General features: G+C 40.5%; 1 protein-coding gene across 1 annotated transcript in view; it reads right to left on the bottom strand.

The window, feature by feature from the left end:
* Window positions 1-1,608: 1,608 nt before the first annotated feature.
* Window positions 1,609-23,757, bottom strand: part of LOC137884723 (cyclic nucleotide-gated channel beta-1-like) — a 32,452-nt gene continuing 10,303 nt past the window's right edge. The window contains exon 4 of the mRNA XM_068726687.1: window positions 1,609-1,705. Within this exon, the coding sequence (XP_068582788.1) occupies window positions 1,613-1,705 (93 nt within the window). The 3' untranslated portion in view covers window positions 1,609-1,612. The remainder of the gene's footprint in view (window positions 1,706-23,757) is intronic.

The following is a 23,757-nucleotide window of genomic DNA, read 5'->3' as shown; positions in this document are numbered from 1 at the left end:
TTTATGCTTTCCGTGTAACCCGGTGTGACCTGCAACTTTAAGCTTTTCATACCTGCAGACACCTTGCTGAAGTGAAAAAAGTCAACACTTGAAAAACATGAAGCTATCCATATTGTTTCAATGGATAAATTAGAGGATGATGAATTTAATTTCACATGAAGCATATTGGAAACTTGCTGAATGCACAATACGATTGGGGTAGGGTGGACACCTATAAATACCTGGGCAAGAGGATCATTTTTGTCACGTTTTTTTTGTAAGTTGACCCTTACATAAAGTATAAAACAGGACACTCTTATGGCTCCACACAAATGATACCCTTGGACTAACGCTGGGTAGCAGACCGGCCTCATCCTCCCGGCAGTGAAACAGAAGCACTGAAAAAACAAGAGATGGCAGTTTTGACCCCACACCGCCACGGAAAAACCAGGGTGCACTGATGCAGCACAAGGTCCTCAATTATCCCCGCGCCACTTCCTGCCGTGCACAGTTGTGACACTGGGAGCCACTTTGCATCGACTGACTTGCGCCCCATCAAACCGTAGCACACACCCAAGGCTGATAGCTGAGCAGTTCAAAGTGACTGAAGGCCGAACAGAAAGGCAATATTTAATCTACCAAAGAAAATTATGACTTGGGAAAGTACTTTCAGATTGTAGATGATCGTAGACAGATGTGGTACGGACCATCAGTCAACAGTACCTGTGTACCAAAAGTCTTTTTTTCACATTTAAAACTTCTATTGAGTTTTTTTAATGGAAGATGACATGCATCACTGTGATCCTCAAAACTGATTGATCCTCTGTGTTTTTCAGACTCAACACAAGAATCCTACTAGACACCTTTACTTTTGAAACAGCTACCAAAGTATTGATACAATTAACAAATTGTAATAACAGGCTGGCCTTTTATTGTTTAGATTGTTGCGTTCAAATTTAAGTTGTTTTTTAACAAAACCCATGGATCTTTTAGCACAGAGCTTTTTGTGAATTGCTTCCCAAAGGATTGTCTGCAGAATTACCATTGCATTAAACCTGAAGAGATGTGCAACAGTGTAAGAGCTTCATCAATGTTAATGTAGTATTGAATGCTGCACTTATAGTCGTCATAACAACCTGAACATTTATCGAAGCTCTTAGCCGGGAGTGTCTCCATGTGGGAAATGAGTGAGGAGGAGAGAGCTGGTGCTTGAAAAACAGCTGATATGCGTCCGAGGGACACGAGAACTGCTTATAAATACTCTTTTTTTTTTTTTGCAAGAGGCAGAGATGTGTACAGCAGGAGTCAAACAGACTTCAGGGCACAAAAGATGTGGTTGGGCGGTGTCCATGATTTCACAAAACTAAAGCATGACAACAGAGAGCCACAGAACCGCTGCAGATACTAAAACAACTGCAGCAAACAACATGAAAGATTCCTTTCACACCAGGAAATGCCACAACACTGTTAAAAAAAAAGAAGCTAATTTAAACACACAGTGTGCAAATACAGACAGAGCCGTAATGCACAAACCCTCTTAGCATACCAACATGGTGAAGGTGCAGGGCTCCACTGAGCTTTCTGCTGCCTCAGTGATCACTGAACTTTTAGTTCATGCTGCCCCCTAGAGGCATCAAAACAGCATTTTGAGTTGTTGCAGACAGACTACTTCAAACACCAGTGGGTTGTGATCGGCTATAATCAAAAAAAATGAGATGTTTCTTACCTGTGTGTTCCACAACAGGGGTCAGGACATAAGAGAGAGAAGAGAAAAGAAATGGACGTTAGTGAAAGACACAAATAAGAGCAAATAAGAGCATTATAGGCAGGTTCAAGGAGCGATGAAGCGCTACGATCACTTTCTGGTAATACAGCGCGATGTTGTCACTAATTAGAAACAATGTATTTAGTTACTATGTTACTCTGCATTGTTCGATACTGCTATGACTTCAGTGATGACATGTTTTTGGGGTGAACTGACCCTTTATAAGAATTGTTGCTAAAGTGCAACACAAACAGGTGTGGTCTAACCAGCACTAACCACTTCTAAGGATCTGTAAAGCTGTTCGTATGAAGCGGTTGATCTACCTGGTGAATTCACGCAGAAATAAAAAGCAACACCTGCTCATTCAACCTGTAAACTGAATATTAAAGCACCACAACTGCAGGTGTAAGAGCGTTAATCAACTGAAGGAATATGCAGAGGAATGAGTAATGAGGTATGTGATAAAGGAAGAGAGCAGGATTACAACAACCTGCACTGTAGAAAAAAAATCATAAAAGATTCAAACCACGTAAATCGTTTTAAATCTCAAATGTTTGCAGGGTTAAAAAAAAGACTGTTTAGCCTTCTGTGAGGCCGACTTTAAAGACTACAGAGGGATGGGATTCAGTAATGACGGCGCCTGATGTAATGTTGTGTAGGTGATGAAGCAAATTCACTTTGGGTTCATAGAATTCAATTCAGGTTCTTTAGTTTCCTGACCAAATGAACAGATCGGCATCAGCTAAAGGCTTTACAGCGCAGACAGAAAAGTAAAGCAATTTCTGTGTCTGGCTTAAAAGGACTAAAGAACAGTGTTCGTCTGAAAGCAACTACAACACCCACGCTCAAATCGCAGAGGTCCACATGCTGCGAGAAGGCTGAGGCGTCAGCGTCAAAAGGAATTAAATTGCACTTATTTTCCCCCATTTTACTGTCACGTATTTCTTTACTTATTCATTTAAAAAAAAAAAAAGTTATACAGCCTGGAAAACCTCAAACCAAAATACTGTTCATTAACAATAAGTGCCGCAGTCCTTCCAAAACATTTCCTCAAACGAACAGTAAAGATTCGTAGATTCATTTTAATATGAATGTCTGCTTTGTTGACCTTGCTACACTTGTTGTTCCGACAACTCGGCATAAAAAGGCCAGTGGATTTTTAGTTTGTAACTAAATAATTTGCACTTTTACAATGCCACCTTTTTTGGAAAGTCAAACAGTTTGTGCTCAGTCAGAGGGAGTGATCTGTACTGAGGCTGAATGAGTGAATGTAGTCGGGACAATAAGCCGCCGGTCCAGAGAGAGGAGGGCGGGTGTTGATTCTGCTCCTCGGAGATAAGACCAGGAGTCGTCTCTCCTGAACGAATGAGTGAACGAGTGAAAGAAAAGGCTGCAGAAGTAGGAAGAGAGAATGGTGAAATATAAGAGGTAGACAAAGGAAGACTTTTATGAAGAATGAGTCAATAATTCTGCCAGGCACAGAGCCATCCTCTCTGTTCTAAACCCACACAGGGCAGCTGAAAGGGAAGCTATAATTTCCACATCGTCCTACTGTTAATAACAAAGGAGAGACATGTCCTTGACAGAGTAGTGAGACATATATTTCTGTATAGCTCAGAAGGATGAAGATGTAACTCTCAGAAGAATGAATTCTCTGAAGTAAGAAGATTCCTCTTATTAAGTATGATGTTGTAGGGCAGCAGTCATTCATATATTATTCTTAGCACCTCTACTATGAGATCCTGGTAATAGATGTACCCTTTGGCCATACAGTGATAGTTGTCTATCAGTGGAGAGAGATGAATAGTGTACAATATTCCAGCACAGCAACACCAAAGGGAAACTGCCGTGTCTCCATTAATAGTCATCCGAGTCATTATTTACATCAGTAGAACGTTTATAATAGACGCATCCTCCTCCTCCTCCTCCTCGCAGCAATGATGCCCTGATGTTTTGAATAATAAAATGCAGAAAGTCAGAAGGGAGAGAAGACTAATTTAATTAACCACTTTTAAACTCATTCATGCAAAGTGACCAGAAAGTGAAAAGAAAGAATCTGGGGACTACAACCTGATAACAACCCCGTTTCCTCCCCATGCGTTGGTAGCGTGAGATGCCACATTGCTGATGCGTGTTCCTGGGAGCTTGTGTGCAACATTAACAGCGTTAGTCGTTTCGTTTACCTTGAGAACGTCATGTGAAAGTATCACGAACCCCTGTGCAGTGTTTCGGTATGCGATAAGCCTTCAAAGTCATTGATGTAGGCCTCAAACTAAACCTCCTGGATCGCGTTTCATTTTCTCACCGGTACCTGGAGCAACGCAGCCCCTTGTGGTTTTTTAAACACAGCGCGCTATTTCTGTTCTGAACACGGCCTCACTTGTCAGATCTGGAGGTACAGCACACCAGAGCCACGGAGCCAAGGTCATTTTATAAACTGCACAAATTATAAATATGGATGTCATGGCCCCAACCTGGCAGTCATCCATCATCCTTCCCACCGTACATGCTGCTAATCAATGTCAGATGATGAATCGGGTACAGTGTCTCACGCAGACTGGAGGTGGTCACTGGCAGCCGCCAGAGACTTTGCTGTACAGAGGATAAGAAGTTCACTTTTGGTACTGAAGGATCAAGTTATGTTATGGTTTGAGAAAATGTTCCTATTTCTGCAAATGTTGAATATCTAGCAATCTGACAATTCTATTCTCAATGAATCGTTCACCAGGGTTTTCCAGCATCGTCCACGATAACATCTTTATTAAACGTCTTAATTAGTCCGGCCAACCGTCCAAAACCCTAAATAGGAGAAGCTGGAAACAGAGAGTTTGAGGACTTTAACAAAAAAAGAAAAAAAGAAAGTCAAAACTATTTTCGAATTAATTAATCAACATTTCCAAACCCATTGAGTTAGTTAGAAAATGGATTGCCACAAAGCTGAAAACAGTTTATTTTATTGGCTCAGTATAACGGGTATTTAAAGATAAATGGTTTTCACTGATAATCGCTGATATTTTTGGCTGATAATCACGCAGTTAGAATAGTTTGGGTGCATGTCTCGCACAACACAATTGTTTTTCCGAGCCCGATGTCTTGTTGCCTTTGGAGGATGAGTAACTTGGATATAAATGTGTGTAGACAACAAGTCAAATCAAAAACGGTTGCAGAAGAACTTTCGACATAACACTCGAAAAAAGCTAAAAAGCAACAATTAATATTTGCATCCAATTGCCACGATGAGCAGCTTCGACACCCAGCAGAACCGCCACGTATCAGAGAAATATTTTGAATCCTCTTCTTTTCAACAGCTTTCTGATCGCCTTGCCCCGTTAGAGGCCTTGTATTCTAAAGGAGTGTGTAATCCTCTTGTTGCTGAGTAAGTATTTACATTTCTGCTTACCCTCTGAACAGCAGACCTCTGTGACTCATACACCCACCTAGAAAACCTCGTCTTCCTGCTGTTAAAGTAATAAAGAGGCTCTTGATACTTCAAACTGAAGCTCAATGTTGTTTTGTCTTTACAAATAGTCAATATGAAGACCTTCAGGGTCTTTCAACAGGGTCAGACCTGACTTTGAGTGTGCTTTCGCTGAATGGCTTTTGTACTTAACACGTTGTGACAATATTCTTGTGTTTTGTAGAGACGCTTTCCACTTTCTGAAAGACGAGATCAAAAAAGATGTTGGCACAGTTTGTCGGCCATCTAAACTTTCAAAGCTTTGGTAAACAGCCTTCACATTACCAATAACTTTCTTCACAGAGCCGACATTACATATCGCTGGACTGTGCAGGGAGTCGAGGACTGCGGCGAGTGTCCAGCGAGCCCTGCGGTACGACACGAGTGCACAGCAAAAGCCCACAGCAGGGTTCATACGAAGATTAGACAAACTATGCAGACGGCCGCGTCAGTTACAGCCGGTCAGCTATGCATTGACGGGCCGTCGTCACTGATGACCAGATTACAGCGAGCAGGACGTTGAAGGTTAGCGGAGAGAAGCGCTGATACAAAGACGGGGTCAAGGACCGGACACACTGATTCACGGCTCAAGTCTGGTATCGTCAAATACTGTCACTGTGGCAACGGCGATCAACTGAAGAGACAACTCATCAGTATGGAGGGTTCGGATCACCCACATACACACATACAGGAACTTAAACAGAGAGGTATGCAGACAGGAACAGTCTGAAGAGTATCTAAATACAAACTCAATCACTCTTCAGATCCTCTTAAAGTCTGAGTATTTCTGTGTAACAGGAAATATTCACAATAAAATAAGTGAACTTAAAGTTAAGAAGAAAAAACGTCCTTAATGTTTTTTAATGAAGAATTTAAAGTACGGATGTACTTTTGAATCAAGAGGTTGCATTGTCTTGATTTAGATGCGTTCAAGCTCTGCTCAGTGAAAATGAGTATGATAGAAGGTAGATTGCAACGCTATCATGATGTGTTCAAATGTAATCTTGTAAATACATACAGCTGTTTGGAGGAGATGTTTCCACAGCAGCTTTTAATAGTTAATCAGCTTTTAATACATCATTAAAAATGTTAAGTTTTAAGTTTTAATCAAGCAAGTATTTAAATATAAATATAAAAATGTATTTCTTAAATCATTTGAATTGTGTGTTGTGTGGATGACAATAACAAAATAAAAAGATAACATTTTAAACTTTTGACCTACTTTGGGACGGTGGTGTCTTGCTGTCAATTATAGCTCTTGGAAAAAAATCTGAATCGGCCAAGAAAATTGTAATCGGTGCACCTCTAGTTTAAACAAACCAAAACTCAACTATTCTGCTTCATCAGGACTGTGTTTGTGGTTTGATCACATATGATTGGCAGGTTCCTGACATCATAAAGATCCCACCAACCGGCATCAGAACCCAAAAATAAACCCAGAAATCTCTAATGTAAAACAGCCTACTGTATGCACCCCGCCCTTCACAGTACAATGATCATTAAAACAATAGGTTATCAGGCCATTACAAAATATTACCAATTAAATGGCAAAAAAAAACTAATACAAAAGTTTCGATCAAATATTCAGCAATTTTCTGTATGTATTGTATACGACATACAAGTACCATACCAATACTGTTGAATTATAGAGAAGAATATTTATGTGCTATGCAGCACAGCCGAGATGAATAATTTATCTGATGAGTAATGCATGTGTTTTGCATGTGTGAACGTGTTTAAGAGGTTCCACTTTGCTTCACTTCTTCCCTTAAAATAATGTTTAGGAGCTTTCAGCTGTGACACTTTCCTAAAGGAGGAGAGCATCTTTTCTCAGTTCCTCGAGTATCAAACAACATGGGACATGTCAGTGCCTTCAGGCAGCCCTGTGGCAAGTGGCAGCACATCGCTATCCAGTACGCTCTGTATGCGAAGCACAACAACACTATACAGCACTACGCAGCCCCAGTGTGAACTAAAGAGGTTTCTAGATCAGCCTTCAAGTCCACCGATCATGTGCCGTGTCAAAATGCAAGGATTGTTTTTACATTGTCGACATCAGACTATAAAAAAAGCTGTACGCAGATATTTGGTTAATTGCAATATTGTAACATCATTTGAAAAAAAAGTCCCATTTTTACAAACTAAATATTAGGAGGCCTGGCTAGAAAGACGTCAATCAAAGAAGAGTATCTTTTTCTACAATATGATCACAGTTTTCGGGTGCCATAGTCGGGTCTCGTTTGGCAGATCTGGGTGCTGGGTAGCTAGCCGACTGGATCTGTGGGCTCCCTGGAATGGGACCGCTTCTCAGAATAGCCAATGGCAGATGCCTTCCTCCTCTCTGTTATTTGGAGCCCAAGGACAATGAATTCCAACCTCCTGCAGTGGACTGTGGTGTGGTCCTTACTTCAGAGGAGGGCTTCATGTCCGAAATCAGACTTTTTTTTTTAATTATCGACTCATATCTGCAGTCTGCATGTGCTCAACAAATAGGGTCAAACGCTTCAAGGTAACATCGTAGGATGACTCTTCGTAAATTAAGTTTTAAAACATGAGCATTACAGTGAAAAACACACCATTCCTCTCAATCACAATTTCTTAAAACCGAATGAGAGGTCTTCAAATGTGAAGTCCAACAATCGAAACATCAAAGATATTCAGTCAACTGCTACACATGACAAATAAAAGCTCAAATCCTAGTGAATGCCGTCTATTTGTAATTGAGGTATCATTTAATTGATTATCAGAATAGATGTCTGTCCATGTCGAAGGTGTGAATCTTCACTGGCCTCACTGTTCAACTACGATTCACCCGTTAACGATTCTCAAAGAATCCTCAACGTTCTGTCTTTCTGAACTTATTCATCAATTAATACAAGCAGATAAATCTGAACTCACCTTTTCATTGAGAAAGTGCTTTCAAAAACTTCAACAGCCCATAATATATAAAAATGCTGCATCTTTATCAGTTACCAGTGTCTGTGACCCCCCCCTTTTCTTTGCTCATAGCTCTTCTACTCTTACTTGGATTAGTTCACTGCATCTCACAACACCACGGTTGAATTTGAGCCTGCATGGGTGGGTTTCTTCAGAGCCGCTAATATCGGTGGTTAGAGCAACATGTTTGCGACTGCTGAGTGTTTTGAGGTCCGTCTCTCAAAGCTCCGCCCTCAGTGAAACAAAGATCACAAGAGAAGAACCAAGTGCGACAAAAAGTAAATTACAGCAAAATGCAGTTAAGACTGAGCTGAACTCCTGATCATGTTGTGTCGCTGCATTGATGCATCGCCGTGCATCTCAAAACGAGAAATGTCCACACCTCTACAACTTATTCTTATCCACTATTCAAAACCAACTCAAAAATAGTTTAATTTGGTAGAGAAACAAGCAATTAGCCATTATTTTCTCTCTTCTTTTTTTTAAGGATAATGCTCTAAGACAAAAATGGAAAACAGTGAAATTCCCAACATACATAGTGAAACACCAAACTAAGCAAGGAATCTCACATCACGCCAACTTTACTCCAGTGTGTTTCGATATATTGCATCAGTCATAGAAGGAGAGAAAAGAAAAAAAAAAAAAGTAAAAAAAACTTCAAAAGATGAATTAGATTCTTGTGCTGTCAAACCCAATATTCTACATTTGGCTATCCAAAAATAGTAGAAAGAATGATTTAAAGGGCTGCGTGATGGTGTTTGTCAAGTAGCATGATCTCGTCAGGGGAGCCGTACTTTCTTTACAACACTTATCTACAGAGACCGGCATTAGTAAAGGCAGCTGCTCCTTCAGGGCAGCAGCTTTATCTTAAGTGAAACGCTGACTGCTAATGAATAATGAGGGAGTCAGGCGGGAGCAGCAACCTTTATGCAGCCCAGAGAAACTTAAAAAGAAATTCACTGCTACGGAGGCGCTGAGGAGATTCATTTACTTACATTTAATGGTACTTAATAAAGAGCACATCAAAATCTGCATTGCTGCTGTTAAGAAACTTTTGGTGTTTTAAATCAGGTGTTTGTTGCACAAATCTAGTTTTCCTGTGGTGGTTCCTGTTAGTGTTGCTGCTGTGGCCAGGTTTCATTACAAGCACAGAGTAGTTCCCGTTTTCTACATTGCACCAACCTCTGAAATGTGCACTGCTTGCAATATTTTTTTATTTATTTAAAGAAAATAAAAAGAAGAAAGAACAGCAAAGACAAGGTGATGATTGTGATGCTTAAATTAGCTTATGCACAGTCCAAACACCGATGTAGCTGAGGTGATTTCAAGGTTTTGTTGATGGAAAACAGTTGGTTTTGAAATGTGAATAGTAAAAACAAACAACACATGAGCCGCTATAAGATCATCCGACCCGGTAGCAGCAGGATCAGGAACGTATCACGTAACCGTCGGGGACAGACAAGTCCGATTGAAAGTGAATAAGGACGTCCTCTGGGTGTCCAGGCATGTGTTCTCAAAAATAAAACTGTGCATTCAAATAGTAAGAGATTCTGATAGTACGATTCATAATTAACTAAATATGCATAAAAACATACTAATTAACTGATAAAACTCAGCTTTAGGCGCACACATTTGTTCAAGACAGACGGAGGAGAAATCAACAAATAAAGCAAATAATAAATAAATAAAGCAAAAAGAAAATACAATGGTTGTGTAGACAAAACCACAGGAAACCCAGAGGCTTGATTTCAAACTGGCTAAAGAAAGTCGCCACACACCCACAACACCTGCTCAGGCAGCAAATGCATCTTGCTGATGGCTGTTGATGCAGACATAGCTGCTCTGGGCAGGTCCAGATCGCCTTACTCAACAGGCCTGCAGTGCAGGGTGTGGTGGGCGAGAAAAGCAATACCTCAACTAAAACGCCCTGCTGTTAATGTTCTATATCTTGATCGCTATATCCTGCAACAGCTGGATGCTCATTTTGGCTCCCGGAAATACGGTTTGGCTTCTGCTGGACACGTTTTAATTGGAAATTTAACCTCGGACTATCTTTATCAGTAGAGTAGGAGAAGTGTTGGGGCCGGAGAGGATCTCACTTTAAGATACGACACATTATAGATACAACATTGCCTCATAGAAAGGTCCCATGTCCAAGTCCAAATGAACATTTTAAATTAGAATAAAATCAAAAAAATGTAAGTAGACAGACGCATTTGAAATATATATTTTACAATATAGTTTGTTCCTTTTGAAGAGGTAGTTTCAGGCCCCGCTATCCCTTAAAGCTCAGGTTCCCTTTTCTCAGTCTAGAGCTTCCTGATGTGCTCGACTTTCTAAACATGAAAAGCAAATAATCAAAAGTAAAAGTGTTGCTGAGCACAAGCACAGCTGCTTTAGTCTAATCCACTGGCACACCGATTAAAGAGCTCAGCACTGTGCTTTTCCTCACTTCTACTTTCTTTAACAATAAAATGAATTATTATCCTGACAGATCTCTTCACTGCTGTTCCCAATAATGCTATGTTTAAAGTTTGGCAGATGTGGAATAAGTCTGTCAAAAATAGTCTACATTTGAATATGTATTGAAAAAAAAAAAAGCATTTGAATATGAAAATTAATATCGCAGTGTTCTATGTTACAGAATAAAAAAACATTACTATTATTACTCTGATCTTATTGCTGTTACTTATTTTTACTGTATGGTTCATTTCTCCATAATTGTTCTCAACGTCCTGAAGGTAAATACTTCTGAATTATTCAAATCAAATGTTGGACTTTAGTGTAGAAACAGTTGAATTAACATTTCTGCATACAGTTAGTGTTACGACTATAATTACTGCACACTACTAATATATTGATTGAGAATCGCATATGAGACAATGATGTCATGCTAAATAGTACTTATAGAAAAAAGCAATTGTAAACGCAATTTATTATTTTTATTTTTTATTTTTTTAAATGTGTCTGTCCAGTGAATTTTTTTTCTATCCAGCTGCCAGAAGATGGCAGGGAAGCTTTAAACTGAATAGTGGACCCCACACACATGAATACGAGTCAGAGAGGCTCAGCTGAAGTAAAGCTGAGGCTGATGGGAGCGTCGTTAAACCAAAGACCGGACAAATCTCGGCAGTAAAGACCAAATGTCTTTGATGCTCAATGTGACTTCATCGTATAAAAGGATACAGGCTATATGTAGAGATGTAATCAGGGATCATGCATGACATCTTAATGTCAAAAGGAGGCGCAACACACAGCCTCCCTCACAGTCTACCTTTATTATATTTTATGTTATTGTATAATACAATGGCGCTTTGCCTTGCAACAAAGATTTGACTGAACATTTTAAGGTTATCTAAAGAAACCTCCCGCTCTGTCTCAGCTAATCTTTGAAACTACTGATGAACTGCTGCATAAACAGCACTAATTTAGACTAAATCTCTGTAATAGAGCCTTTGTTTCATAAAGCTGGTGAACACAGCGGCACGCTTTGATCCCAGAGAAGAAAAGGACGCGCCGACACTTCTCCATCATTGTGACATCTTCCCTTATTTCTATTTCAGTCTGATGTTTCACAACCGTTCTCCTCACTACCCCAATCCATCTCCGTTTCTCTTCTGACGGACTGGAGCGTAATGATTTAACTGCCTATCTTTTTATCTTCAGTGACATTAAAGAAACGGTCCGCACCACATTCACAGCCGTACAAAAGCAGTTGGTGAGCCTATCGCCAAGATGTCCTCAGCTTTATATTAATTATAAACCTGACAAGTCAACTCAAACACATTAAAGTGACTAATAAAATCTGGTTGGTAAAGAGAGTGTGTGTGTGTGCGCGATATATATATATATATATATATATATATATATATATATATATATATATATATATATATATATATATATATATATATATATATTTTTATATATTTTTATATATATATATAAAAGTTTATTAAAACAAAACTAGATATTGACAGTGAATGTTTTTTTTTGTTTTGTTTTTTTTTACATATTGAGTTTGGGGGATTTATTAAAAAAAGTGACATGAGCACAAAATAATTAAATTCTCAAATGTCAGCATGAATATATTATTTGTCTGACTAAATCTGGTACATTTATTTAATCTGCATTTTATAATATCAATTAAAATGTGATGGTTGAACTATTTTAATGTGTCGCAGCTTTAATCTCTTCATGTTTGAACGTTAGACTGCCGGTGACAAAACATGGAGAGATTAGCGTCATTTAGAGGGTTTATTCTTTCAGACGGGGCCCTGGGCTCACTTGAAATGCAAGTTTAATCTTAATAACTTATCAAAAGGAGACTTTTAATGCCAACAGTGTTACTGTTATAGTTGCTAACAGGCAACCTTATTTGCTTTTAAAAGGGGAAGAAATTGCTAATGTCATAGTTGGAGCGTAATGATGTTTTGGAACTGCTTCAACCTTCAACAACTAACACACGAGAGGAATTACAAACTATAACGCAAACACATCTCCCAATGAAGGCAACACCACCAATTTATTTCTTTTACATTTTAAGACAAATAGATTAGGGTATTTAAAAATCCTATAGCCTTATTTATAATAAAACCAAAAGATCAATTCATCTGAATATTAAAGATATTAATTACCTAACATAACAGAGTTTTTGTGATAATTATTCCATAAACTGCAACAGAAGAATGTTGTTTGTTTTTAATTTATTTTCTCTCCAATTAATGCATGCATTTTTTTTCTAAAACGTGACCTAAAAATAGGCTCATTGGGCGACGGCCTTTTTAAGGTTATATGTTGGTGTCCGTCGTCCGTCATGGGTGGAGCCGTGGACAGAGAACTTTTGTATCTGTGGACGTACTGAAACGATTGAAGTACATCTGACAAACTAATCTATCCATCCACCTTACATTAAAAGTGTCTCAATTTGTTCTCATTTATTCCTACCAATCGCAGCAATGCAACAACTATTAGATATTAAAGTTCAAACAAGTAATCATTAAAAGGGAAGACTTTCTGCTCGTTTGTTTTGAGGGGGTGTGACTTGACATTATTTTGACAGATATTAATTAATATTAAGTCGAACTGAAAACAGTCGTAAACGTGTAAAAGTGAATGTTTCATTGTGGAACAACTGAAGGCATTCGTAGAACAGAAATGAAAGTAGCCAAGAAGCTTCCGTTTAGATTCACCTCTTCGATTAAACAGCCGTTACACAAAGCAACAACAACCCGGGGGAAAGAGGGCGAGAGGTGACCTTTGACATTTTTAGGTACCGTTGCACAACTGAACTCGACCGGCCTAATACGTACAATACTCACCCGTCGGCGGCAGAAAGGCAAACCCTGCGCGATGATGTTGAGGCTAAATATCTTGAGTACTTTCTGAGGGGGTAACGGTTCCTCGGCAACGTGCTTGGGGTCTGCCTGGTCATGCGGCTGGTTCTCCAGCGGCACGTGGGACGACGTCTTCTCTTTCCCAAAGGCAACATTTGGCATCTTTCTCCGAGCCCCAGACGAGAAACGGGCAATAGGGCAATGCCTCAGCATTGCAAAACAGGCCGTCTACTGGATCATATCCCAGAGGGAGCTCCCAAACCTGGCCGACTATTGTCGCAAGCGGATAACTTTTCTCACGTGAGTGTAGTACCTTCCTCGGATCTCTCAATCATAAGACAGACGTCTCAATGCTGCGCTCGCTGAGCCTCTGCACCTAGCTACTCAGAACTCATCTCCCTGCTGACTGGCACCCTTTAAAATATCTCCGGAGGTGTGAGGTCACTGTTGCACCCAAGCCAGGCAAGGCAGCTGCCGGCAGGGCCTGAAAAAAGGATGGACAAACTCAGCCACTCCCCCTCAGACGGGCACTGGGGAATCTGCTCTCATGACCCCTCGGTGGTGGAATGTGAACTAGCAGGCGTCTGACGCATCCCACGAGTCCGGAGAGCTTCCTCATTGTGGTCATTATCTGACACACCCCCCCCCCCTCCTCCCTGTGTGCCTCCCAACTTAGTGGACCACATCATCCCTGAGCCCGGTTAACTTTACGCCATGAAAGCATGTCCGCATACAACGAAACTCCTCAGTATCCTCGTCTGGATCACATTCGCCAGGGCAAGTGTTGAAGCCGGGATTTGTTTTACGCTGGCCTTCTCCAACTCTCCCATGAACCAAGGTGTCCAGGAATGTCAGTAACTCTGTCCATGTCAGCAGAGAGGCTGAGGATATTTCAGGAGACGATCCCACAGTAGTTCAATGTTAGTATGTGTGACACATGCACTTAAACAATGATTCACTTAACCAAGTATCAAGAGGGATGGACTTTTAGGTCTATGAAAGTGTGCTCACATGCAGCTACAAGAAGCAGGAAGTTGGTCTTTTTCTATCTAAACCTTCATACACAAAGAGGAACTAGTGCAGTGAAGCTAAAAATGTCTACTGGTGCAACAAGAGGTGCAACCGTTAAGAATTGAGAAAAGTTATTAATGAAGGTTATGCTGATTTCCAGAGAAAACAAACAGAAAACAGCTGAGAATCTGATGAATATGTACATATCTACAGATAGAGCAAGTGGCAGGAGACAGCCTTCCCTTTGTGCATTTAAATGTCTGAACACATGGTAACAGACAGACCTACGGGGCTTAACCTCTCTTCTATTCTCACATCCACCATTGTTTGAGGAGGATTACGGAGCCACAACATCTATCAGAGTAGACCGAGGGCCGCTGGACGCCATTGAGCGTTTGCGGCGGACCAACGCCCATAGTTTTTACAGTACGTTCAGCACAATTGGAGTAAGTTGGCGCCTTATCGGCAGCTGTTCAGCCAATTGAGCATGTTGAGCAAACAGCAGAGGCTGTTGGTGACAGAGAGCCCCCTGACTGAACATTCGGATGAGCAAATAAGTAGTGATTATTTCACCCATTTAGTACAGGCTTTTCTTATTTTACCAACTCGTGTGCCGATCAAGGACAAACTTTATAGGCTTCCAGTTGCCGCTTTTAAATCAAATCGCATCCACAATTTGTATTCCAAGCATTTAATGAGACTCAATCGATTCGTGGTGGTGAAAAAAAAAAATTGTGTGAAATTAACTTTCGCCGTTGATTTTTTGGGATTCGGTCACATTGCATCTCCATTAAATGAAACCCTCGTGCCCCATGACATCATGGCCCTGCAGCACGCAATAAGTAAATATCGATGGGATCAATCGCAAACTATGAAGAGAGAGAGAGAGAGAGAGAGAGAGAGAGAGAGAGAGAGAGAGAGAGAGAGAGAGAGAGAGAGAGAGAGAGAGAGAGAGAGAGAGAAACGCTACAGTTTGTGGTCTGGTGGTTTGATAATGTACTAAAAATGGTGATAAAACACTAGAAAAATAACTTCATTTACAAACACAGCTGCTTCAGAGGTTAAGGGAGAAGGAGTGACTGTTTGTAGGACTGAAATGTAATATGACCTTACCATGAGAGCAGAATCACATGCATGTCAGCAGTGAACTTACCATCAGCTGCAGCATTTGCAATGTATTCACATGTACACCATGCAGATAACTTCAGGGGACTCACTTTGTTTGATCAGTTGGTTGTTTTTTGGCACTAGGTCTCTAGGTTTAGCCTGCTGTGTCAGGTCCTCGCCACACCGCTGTATTCCAAGACTACGGGTAAAGAGTTGAAGTTCAGTCTGTCAAATTTACACCGACAGAGACCAGTGTCTTTTCCATATAGACATACGAGGAAAAAAGGGGTCTGACAACATTCCTCATTGAATATCCTCAAGTGATGCTTTTAGAATTTCAATCACTTGAACGGTTGGCTTGCAATTATTTAATTTTGCCTTTCAGATCATTTTTGACAATAGTCCACATGCAGTGTTAAATGACCGACGAGGCGCCTGTGAACGGCTGAGACTCTCTGACTCGCCCCGGGCCTTGTGGAGGTTACTTGAGCTTTCGGACTAATCTTAGGCCATAAAGCTATGCGACAGACTCACTGTTCCAGTCTGGTACAACATGATCAGACCAAAGTAACTCGTTAAGTGGCAAACCATGCAATCATGTTCACCCTGGAGGCCTCTGCAATGCATGGAGGAACATTTTTTTTCTTAAACAGTCTCTATCACGCCATTTTGGTTGTATGCGTTGTATTTCTGTTTGCTTTTCCATAACCAAGAAACCCAAAAGATATTCCCCTGGTGGAAAAATGGGAGGAAGCGTGTCGAGTACGAAGCTACAAACTCAAACGCTAATAATTAAGCAAAAAGGTATTATGGTCACATAAGCTCAGAAGTTGCCCGTGAAGTCCAGTAACAAAGCCATTAAAGGGGTAAATGTCTGCTTTCTTTGTGGCCCGGTATCACTTGCTGGTCACTGAGTTTATAATCCCTGTAGTGCCAGAGGTCGAGAATGTTTGGCTTCTAGTAACTTGGTACACTTACAAATCACTCCCTGCTTTTCAGCGCAGCTGAGAGATGCGTCTGCTGATGTAGACCCTGTGAGAGGGGGCCACAGTAGGTCATCCCTTTGTCGTATAAAAGTTAACATTCAAAGTTAAAAAAAAAAAAAAAGCCAAGTAGCCATCATGGTGCTGTAACTGATGCTGCGGGCTAAATGTGCAAGAAGCATCATTTGCTCAGGCACCGATTCAAAACACGTGAAGTGACCGCTTTCTTTCGAATCCATTGAAAAATGGACAAAAAAACGTGAACATCGTGAAAACCTGGACATCGTATACAAACGGTCTCCTGATGAACTGAGTCAGGTGTCATTGTTTCACGTCAGGTGTGAAACAATGATGAACTTAAGTTTCATGCACTATTACTTCCACAATAGTATTTACATTTAGAAGTAGAGCAGACTGTTGTGTTTGCATACTGGTACGATCATTTTGCTTCTCCTGGCAGTAGTAATATTGTAGTTGAAACAGGAAAAACGTTTGCAGTTCTTCGTAGTATCAGTAAAGAAAATGTACAACGGCATATTAACAGCACTGCACACTATTCCTGCTGGTTCAGTGCTGCCACTCGTACACCATCTCTGCAGCTCTGGAGAACGTGAGGTGACTTTGTGAGTAGAAGATCTTTTTTTAGACTGAGATAACTAAATTACATAATGCACATTAATGACAGGCAGTGATCCGCCTATTCATTTAGGTAAGGGATAGAACCATTGAAGCACATGTTCTGCAGTCTGCATTGGATGATGCATTGTGCCCAAACATGCAGCGAGGTCGTTTATTGCATTTAGATATTCATATAGTAGAAACAAGTAAAGGTTTCTAGCTCGAAAAATTGCTATTCACCCCCACACCGTCTCTACAGCAGCAAGCAATGATGTTTAAACCTCAGCCTAACATCAAAAGGTATTACTGGAGGAAGCGTTCACGCACTGGTCCATGTGAGACAGACTACAGTTCATTACTGGATGAAGCCTGTGGTGCAGTCTGAGCACAGCTGCAACAAGCACCCACAACCTGTGGGTCACGGATTATTGGAGGTACGCGACTCTCAGACCACTGCCTCCCTCTGGTGTCGAAGACTGGGACAACAATGCTGCGCTGCAAAATCCACCCAGTACAACAACATCCTGTTAGGAGAACATTTTTACAAGAATCTGACTGACTGTGCTTGGAGCTGTGACAGTACGTCTGCTGTAGTAATACACGGACTATGGCAAAGCACCTCATACAGCCTCACTTCAAAACACCTGAACTAAGCCTGAAACGCAAATTAAAGCTGCACAATGCAAAAAAAAAAAAAATCGCAACTAAACTAGGCTGCTGCTGCCCAAACATGATCGCCATTGCAGGCAACGGACTTGTGAGCGCACAGAGGAGCTGCAGGGTTAATGTAACTGTAGGTTAACCTGGAAGGGCAAATCTCTTTGGTCCATGTGCCTTTGTTGTTGCCTTCTAAAGCAGAAAAAAAGCCACGGACAAAAAAAAACATGCCGAGCCTGCAGGAGTGGCGCACGCGCACGCGCACGCGCACACACACACACACACACACACACACACACACACACACACACACGTAACAAAAGAACAGCTCTTTTTGTTTTCCAAGAATCATTTGAGCAAAGCCTACCCGAGGCAATTATCGAAGTCTCAACGACTGGTGGTGTTGACATCAATTAGCACACTTGGATTTTTACAAAAAATTTCAAATCTTATCTGAAGCAGCACAGAAGACAATTAGCAGCGGTCTGCAGCAGAATTTGACGACCCAGGAATAGCAAGTGGCAGCAAATGGGAAGCCAGTGAGGGATTACCTTCTCTTTGCTCTCGTTGGTTGGGGCATATATAGGTTTGTTGTTAGCATGTTAAAAAAATAATTAAAAAAAACTTAATTTGTGATTTAATGCGTTAATAATATTAAACTAAACGTGTTAACCAAGACAGATGAGCAACTGTGATAAATACTCATCCCCTTAGGATTCGGTAAAAAAAGAGATGTGAGGAGAGGACAGACTGCTGGGAAACAACCAATTCAACAGGCCTGTGGAAGTGCATCAGTGTATAATGAGAGCTTCAGTGAAGACACTTTGCCGTCGATATATATTGCTGGTGACTCAACGCGTTGCTTTCATGTGGGAGGATAAGAACACTGGTCCTTTGTGGCTCATTTCTGCCTGTGTGACAAGGCCAGTGTGTGGGAGATGCCACCTACAATAAGCCGGCTGTCTTTCCTTCGGAAAAACATTTAATTACCGACAATGAACGGTATCTCGTGTGTGTGTGTGCGTGTGCTCCTCAAATTGTCCAAGTTTGCAACAGTAAAAACAACTTGGCTGACGAGTTAGTGCTCATTCCTATCTCGAGCTGTAATAGAAGAAATGATCTCTCTCTTTAAATGTCCTTTTATCAATATTCAAAAAGTAAGAGCTTTGGAAATCTGAAAAGACATGACACAAAGAGGAGAAGGACATCTGAACAACTACGGATGATACAAACACTTTAGAGTGAAAGACACTTTTACTTCACATTCAATGATGTTCAGACGTAGATGTAACTACCCTGATGGCTGAAGAGATACAGTAATTTGTTTTTAGTCAAGAAAAACTGTACATAGCAGTCATACATCTCACAATATTTATACATTTATATCTTCTTTTAATCCAGATAATTTGCTGCTTATTTAGCCAGCGCTGACGTTAATGTGTCTGTCAATGCACTCATGCCCCGCCCCCTTTGCCTTATCGTAGCTCTGCAGATCCATTTGCCACCAAAGGTCTCTGGTGAATCAGTGTGAGACATCTAATCCTGTGAGATCACATAATGCCTTAGAAATTAGTCATGAGTGATAAGTTCAAATACACTCAAAAATGGGGGGGCAACAGAGTACTGCATGGAGCCTAAAATAGGCATAATAAGTTCCTGTTTATTCTAATCATATATATTTTTTAAACTATGACAGTTTAACAGAACTTTTAGATTTTAAGACTTGGAGATTGGTTATGGTTTGGAAAAATATGCTATATTTAAAAAAAAAAAAAAAAAAAGGTTCTCTCCTGTGCCGTGTAAAAGAAATCAATCTCTAAAACGCAGATGTAAAAGTTGTTTCAGTAGAACAGTAAAACATTCCGTCACCTGAAAAATTGCAAAACAATTCATGCCGAGTTACGGAAATAAAGAAAAGTGGAACACAATGATAAAATTCCTAAATTATCTGCAGCCCAACAAATAATAAAGTAGCTTAAATGTTTCACGCTTGCCTGTGAAGCTGAGCAATAGAAAGGGTTTTTGAGATGGTCAATTCATTTGCTGGCGTACGACAGCATTTCCTCAATGTTCACATACTGTGAACATGAATTCACAGTATGTGGGGTAATGAATACTTCAAATTCTGTGAAACAACTTAAAGGATCACTTTGCCACCTGCACATACCGCCCACATCGCAAAGATATAAAGCCAATGGAGAATCAGCAAAGTAACCCTTTAAGGAGTGGAAGCATTTTCCATTAGTTGTGGGATCATCAACAACTTCCAGTAAACATGGACTCCACTATATAGGATACGAGATTCAACCGTAAACACTTTTTTTCTCCATCTGCTACCGTCAAGTACTCGGCTTTCCCAGAGGCTAATGTATACGACACACTATGCAGATATCAACACCCTGCTTCAGATACACGCCTCATGTTCACTCAACACCATATATTCTGTCATTCGACGCATTAAACTGTCATGTGATGCATGCCCTTCTTGGAGCCCTTGAATAGAAAGGCATCTGAAATGTAAATCTAAATGAAGTTCGGACTCAACTCCAGAATATCTTTGCTCATTAAACCTGCAGAGATGTTAATCCACGGCTTGAATATTGATTCATGAAGCGCTTAAAGAATATAAAATTTATAAAAAAAAAAAAGAAAAAAAAAGGTGAAACGGGGTCAAAAGACAAGCATGGCAAGTAAGGGGGGGGGGGGGGGGGGGGGGTGCTTCAGCGCCTGGATCCTGGCAACACAATCCGTCCTCAACGGGGACATGTGAAGACATGCACAGAAAGCTGAACATCCCATTATAAGTTTTTTAATGCCGCTAATTCCATTTTACACATGTGTTTGTGTTTGCACACTTCCGCCACACATGCAGTGCTTGTGGATGTCGCCTAACCCCACATGGACCGACACATTTCTGGTCCAAACATGGGTACTGATCCTCTGGTGTAACCCCGCTGCCCCGCGTTTGGCTCACGGATACTGCAGCTGTCAAAATGCACATATCATAGTTTGCAGGCCTGCATACGTGTGCTCCGTGGGAGCAAACACACAACCTTTACATGTGTAACGTATATGAAGGGAATACATCTACCGCTACTACCACTGCACATGCACTTAGGAACTCTGCTTTTGATGAAATGAATAAAGACACAATGAGTCATGGCACTAAAATTACATAACTATTGACTTGGTTGTTATATACATGAGACATTCTGTTTTTATATGACCACAGTCTGTATCAGTCGTTGTGGATGCTACATTAAGTTTAAACATACAGTATTGGGAACTTCTTAAAGCTGCTGTTGCCGTTCTTCAAGATGTCTGATGATCATCTGATCAATTAGCTGTCTCTAGAGCTGCAACAATTAGTCGATTATATTATATAACTATCTTGATAATCGTTAAATTAAATGAATGCTGAACATTGCAGGATTTTGGACTGTCGGTCGCACAAAATAAAACATTTGAAGATGCCACTTTAATGGCTACTTTTCACCATGTTTGTCAGATTAATGAAAATGATCTTTATTTTCAACCCTCGGTGTCTCCTTATTTAACTCTAAAGGAAACATTAGCAGCTCTAGACCTGAAGCTGCTGGAGGAATTCAGAATGGCCAAATCTTTTGTTTTAATTCTTTACAGTTTAACCCGTTTATTGTTCTTTTCTATATTATCATTTGTATTGTGTTTTCACTTTTTCTGTTTGAACCTTTTTGATCAACATGAGTTCAATTTCATTACTTTGTTTTAACTAATCACACTTTAACAGTGTAACAGCATTCAGTGATGTTTCCTGAGATAAAGTTCCTATTTTAGTTTTTTATGGTTTAAGTGGGAAGAAAAACAGATCTTTCAACCTTCAGTCACAATCAGAAGCAATCACCAACACCGGCATGTTTCACCTGAAACACAGCGAGTGTAAATGTGTCAAAGGAATCCCACGTGAACCGTCGATAAATGCCGATCCAAGAATACAAGACCCACAGCTGAACAAAATGTGTACATTCAACATCAAAGCCAGCTGGCCCACTGCAGTGACAGACAAACAGCTGTGTCAGATGGTAAGAGGCACTCAGGAGCAAATTCAGACTAACTGCTATATTTAGGCCAATATAAGCAAGGACAATGTCTCCATCAAAGGCTCAGACACACACATAAAATCACTCTATATTGAGACCACAGGTATGACATGTAATACAGGAAACAACTGTGTCGGTTAAGAGAGACGCGTGCTTTTCAACGGCGTGCAGCTACGGTCAGGAGGGTGTGTGGAGAGCAGGGTATCTGTCACAGCTTTAGTCACTGCTGTCTGTTGAGCTGGTGTATTATCTCTGGTGTATTAAGGAGAATGATACAACACAAACATTGTTAAAACACAAGTATGGTTACATCACACGTAGTATAAATATCTGTTCCAAAATAAGACGAGAGGCAGACAACCACTATCAAAATTAAAAACCGGACAAATACTGGATTTAGAAGGCTAATTGCTACTGTAGATTTTAATTTACATAAATGACACAAATGCACAATATAGTTAGTACTCTCATGGAAACAAAGAATTGTACTGGTGACAGAGTATTTACTCTTAATATACTCACACCACCATCTGCTGAAGAGATCCTGATACTCCAACAACTCTTATGTACTATTATAAGCAACGGGGTCTAAAGGACAAACGGTGCTGTGATGGTATTAAACCGAAATCAAACTGAGCACATTGGTTCCGCTACTGAGAAAATATCTGACAGTCTGTTTTACCAAGTCCTAAAACAGGCTTCTGTGTGTTCTACACATGAGTGAAGTGTCTCGTGAGGAGGACGGTGAGCTACAGCGCTCTAATCACAAACTGCAGGACAAAATGTCCCTGGAATACAGTGTGTCATCAAAGAGGTGAAACAAGATGCAAAGACAGACAATGCCACTTTTAGATGAGATTACTCATTATTAATCTGTTTTTTTCCAATTGTTGTGACTGCACACAGCAGCTGTTTTATTTACACTGGTGACTAATGTTGCAATTCAGCATTTATCCAGACCCTCCTGTGTGTTTTGGTATTGATGATAGCAACAGGATGTGCTTCACGCCATCTTTCCTCTCGGAAATGTGATATGATTACGCTTTTAACTCGCCATCGAGTGGAGCAAACAGTGTCCTAGTAAGATGTCGGTCCTCTGAAGGGTTGGGCAATTTGACAAATATATATCGGCAACGGGCAATTAGCCGTGGACATCGCATTTTATTTGGCTAATTTAATGGTCTGCCTCCAAAGAACAAGTGAGAATCGCTGCTCAGCGGGCCAGTAACGGCAGAGACACAGAGAGGAAAAGCAGCTTGTAAAGCATATTCTCACATCTAACTCTGTGAATTAATGGGGATTGTTGGAAAAGGGGGGGGGGGGGGGGGGGGGGGGGGGAGACAAACAAAGAGATTTTCGGTGAATTTGATTTGATCTGTTGAGTTCAAATGAAATGTGTTTTACAATGAGTTAAATACGCAATTAAGCAAAATGAATCTTAGTTCTGTGACGGAGAGTCACGTGAATTCAGCAGGTGTATGTTTAGGTTCAATAAAAATACTCAGCACTGTTTTAAGAAGGTCATCTAACAACACTTCTTTTAATGGATTTCCAGAATCCTCAAAGACTCTTTTAACCATCCGGATAAAAGAATATATTCCGTCTGCGGCTACACAATAAAAAAAGACTAACTTTTCCGACTTTTAAGATTAGTATGCCGTTACTCAAATTGCAACTCTATTTCCTTTGCAGGTCACCAATGGCTACCATCTTTATTTGGAGAACGGGTTTAAAATCATTTTTGTCCTGCGGTGGACGGATGTGGTTGAGATGCGGTCATTAAAGCTTTGATGATGATGTTGGTAGAGAGCACAATCCAATATATCAG

Source organism: Cebidichthys violaceus, unplaced genomic scaffold (genome assembly GCF_023349555.1).
Source record: "Cebidichthys violaceus isolate CVI_PGR_0920_01 unplaced genomic scaffold, fCebVio1.0.p SCAF_4, whole genome shotgun sequence".
NCBI lineage: Eukaryota > Metazoa > Chordata > Actinopteri > Perciformes > Stichaeidae > Cebidichthys > Cebidichthys violaceus.
Note: the sequence above shows the minus strand (reverse complement) of the source record. Positions and strands in the feature narration are given on the sequence as shown.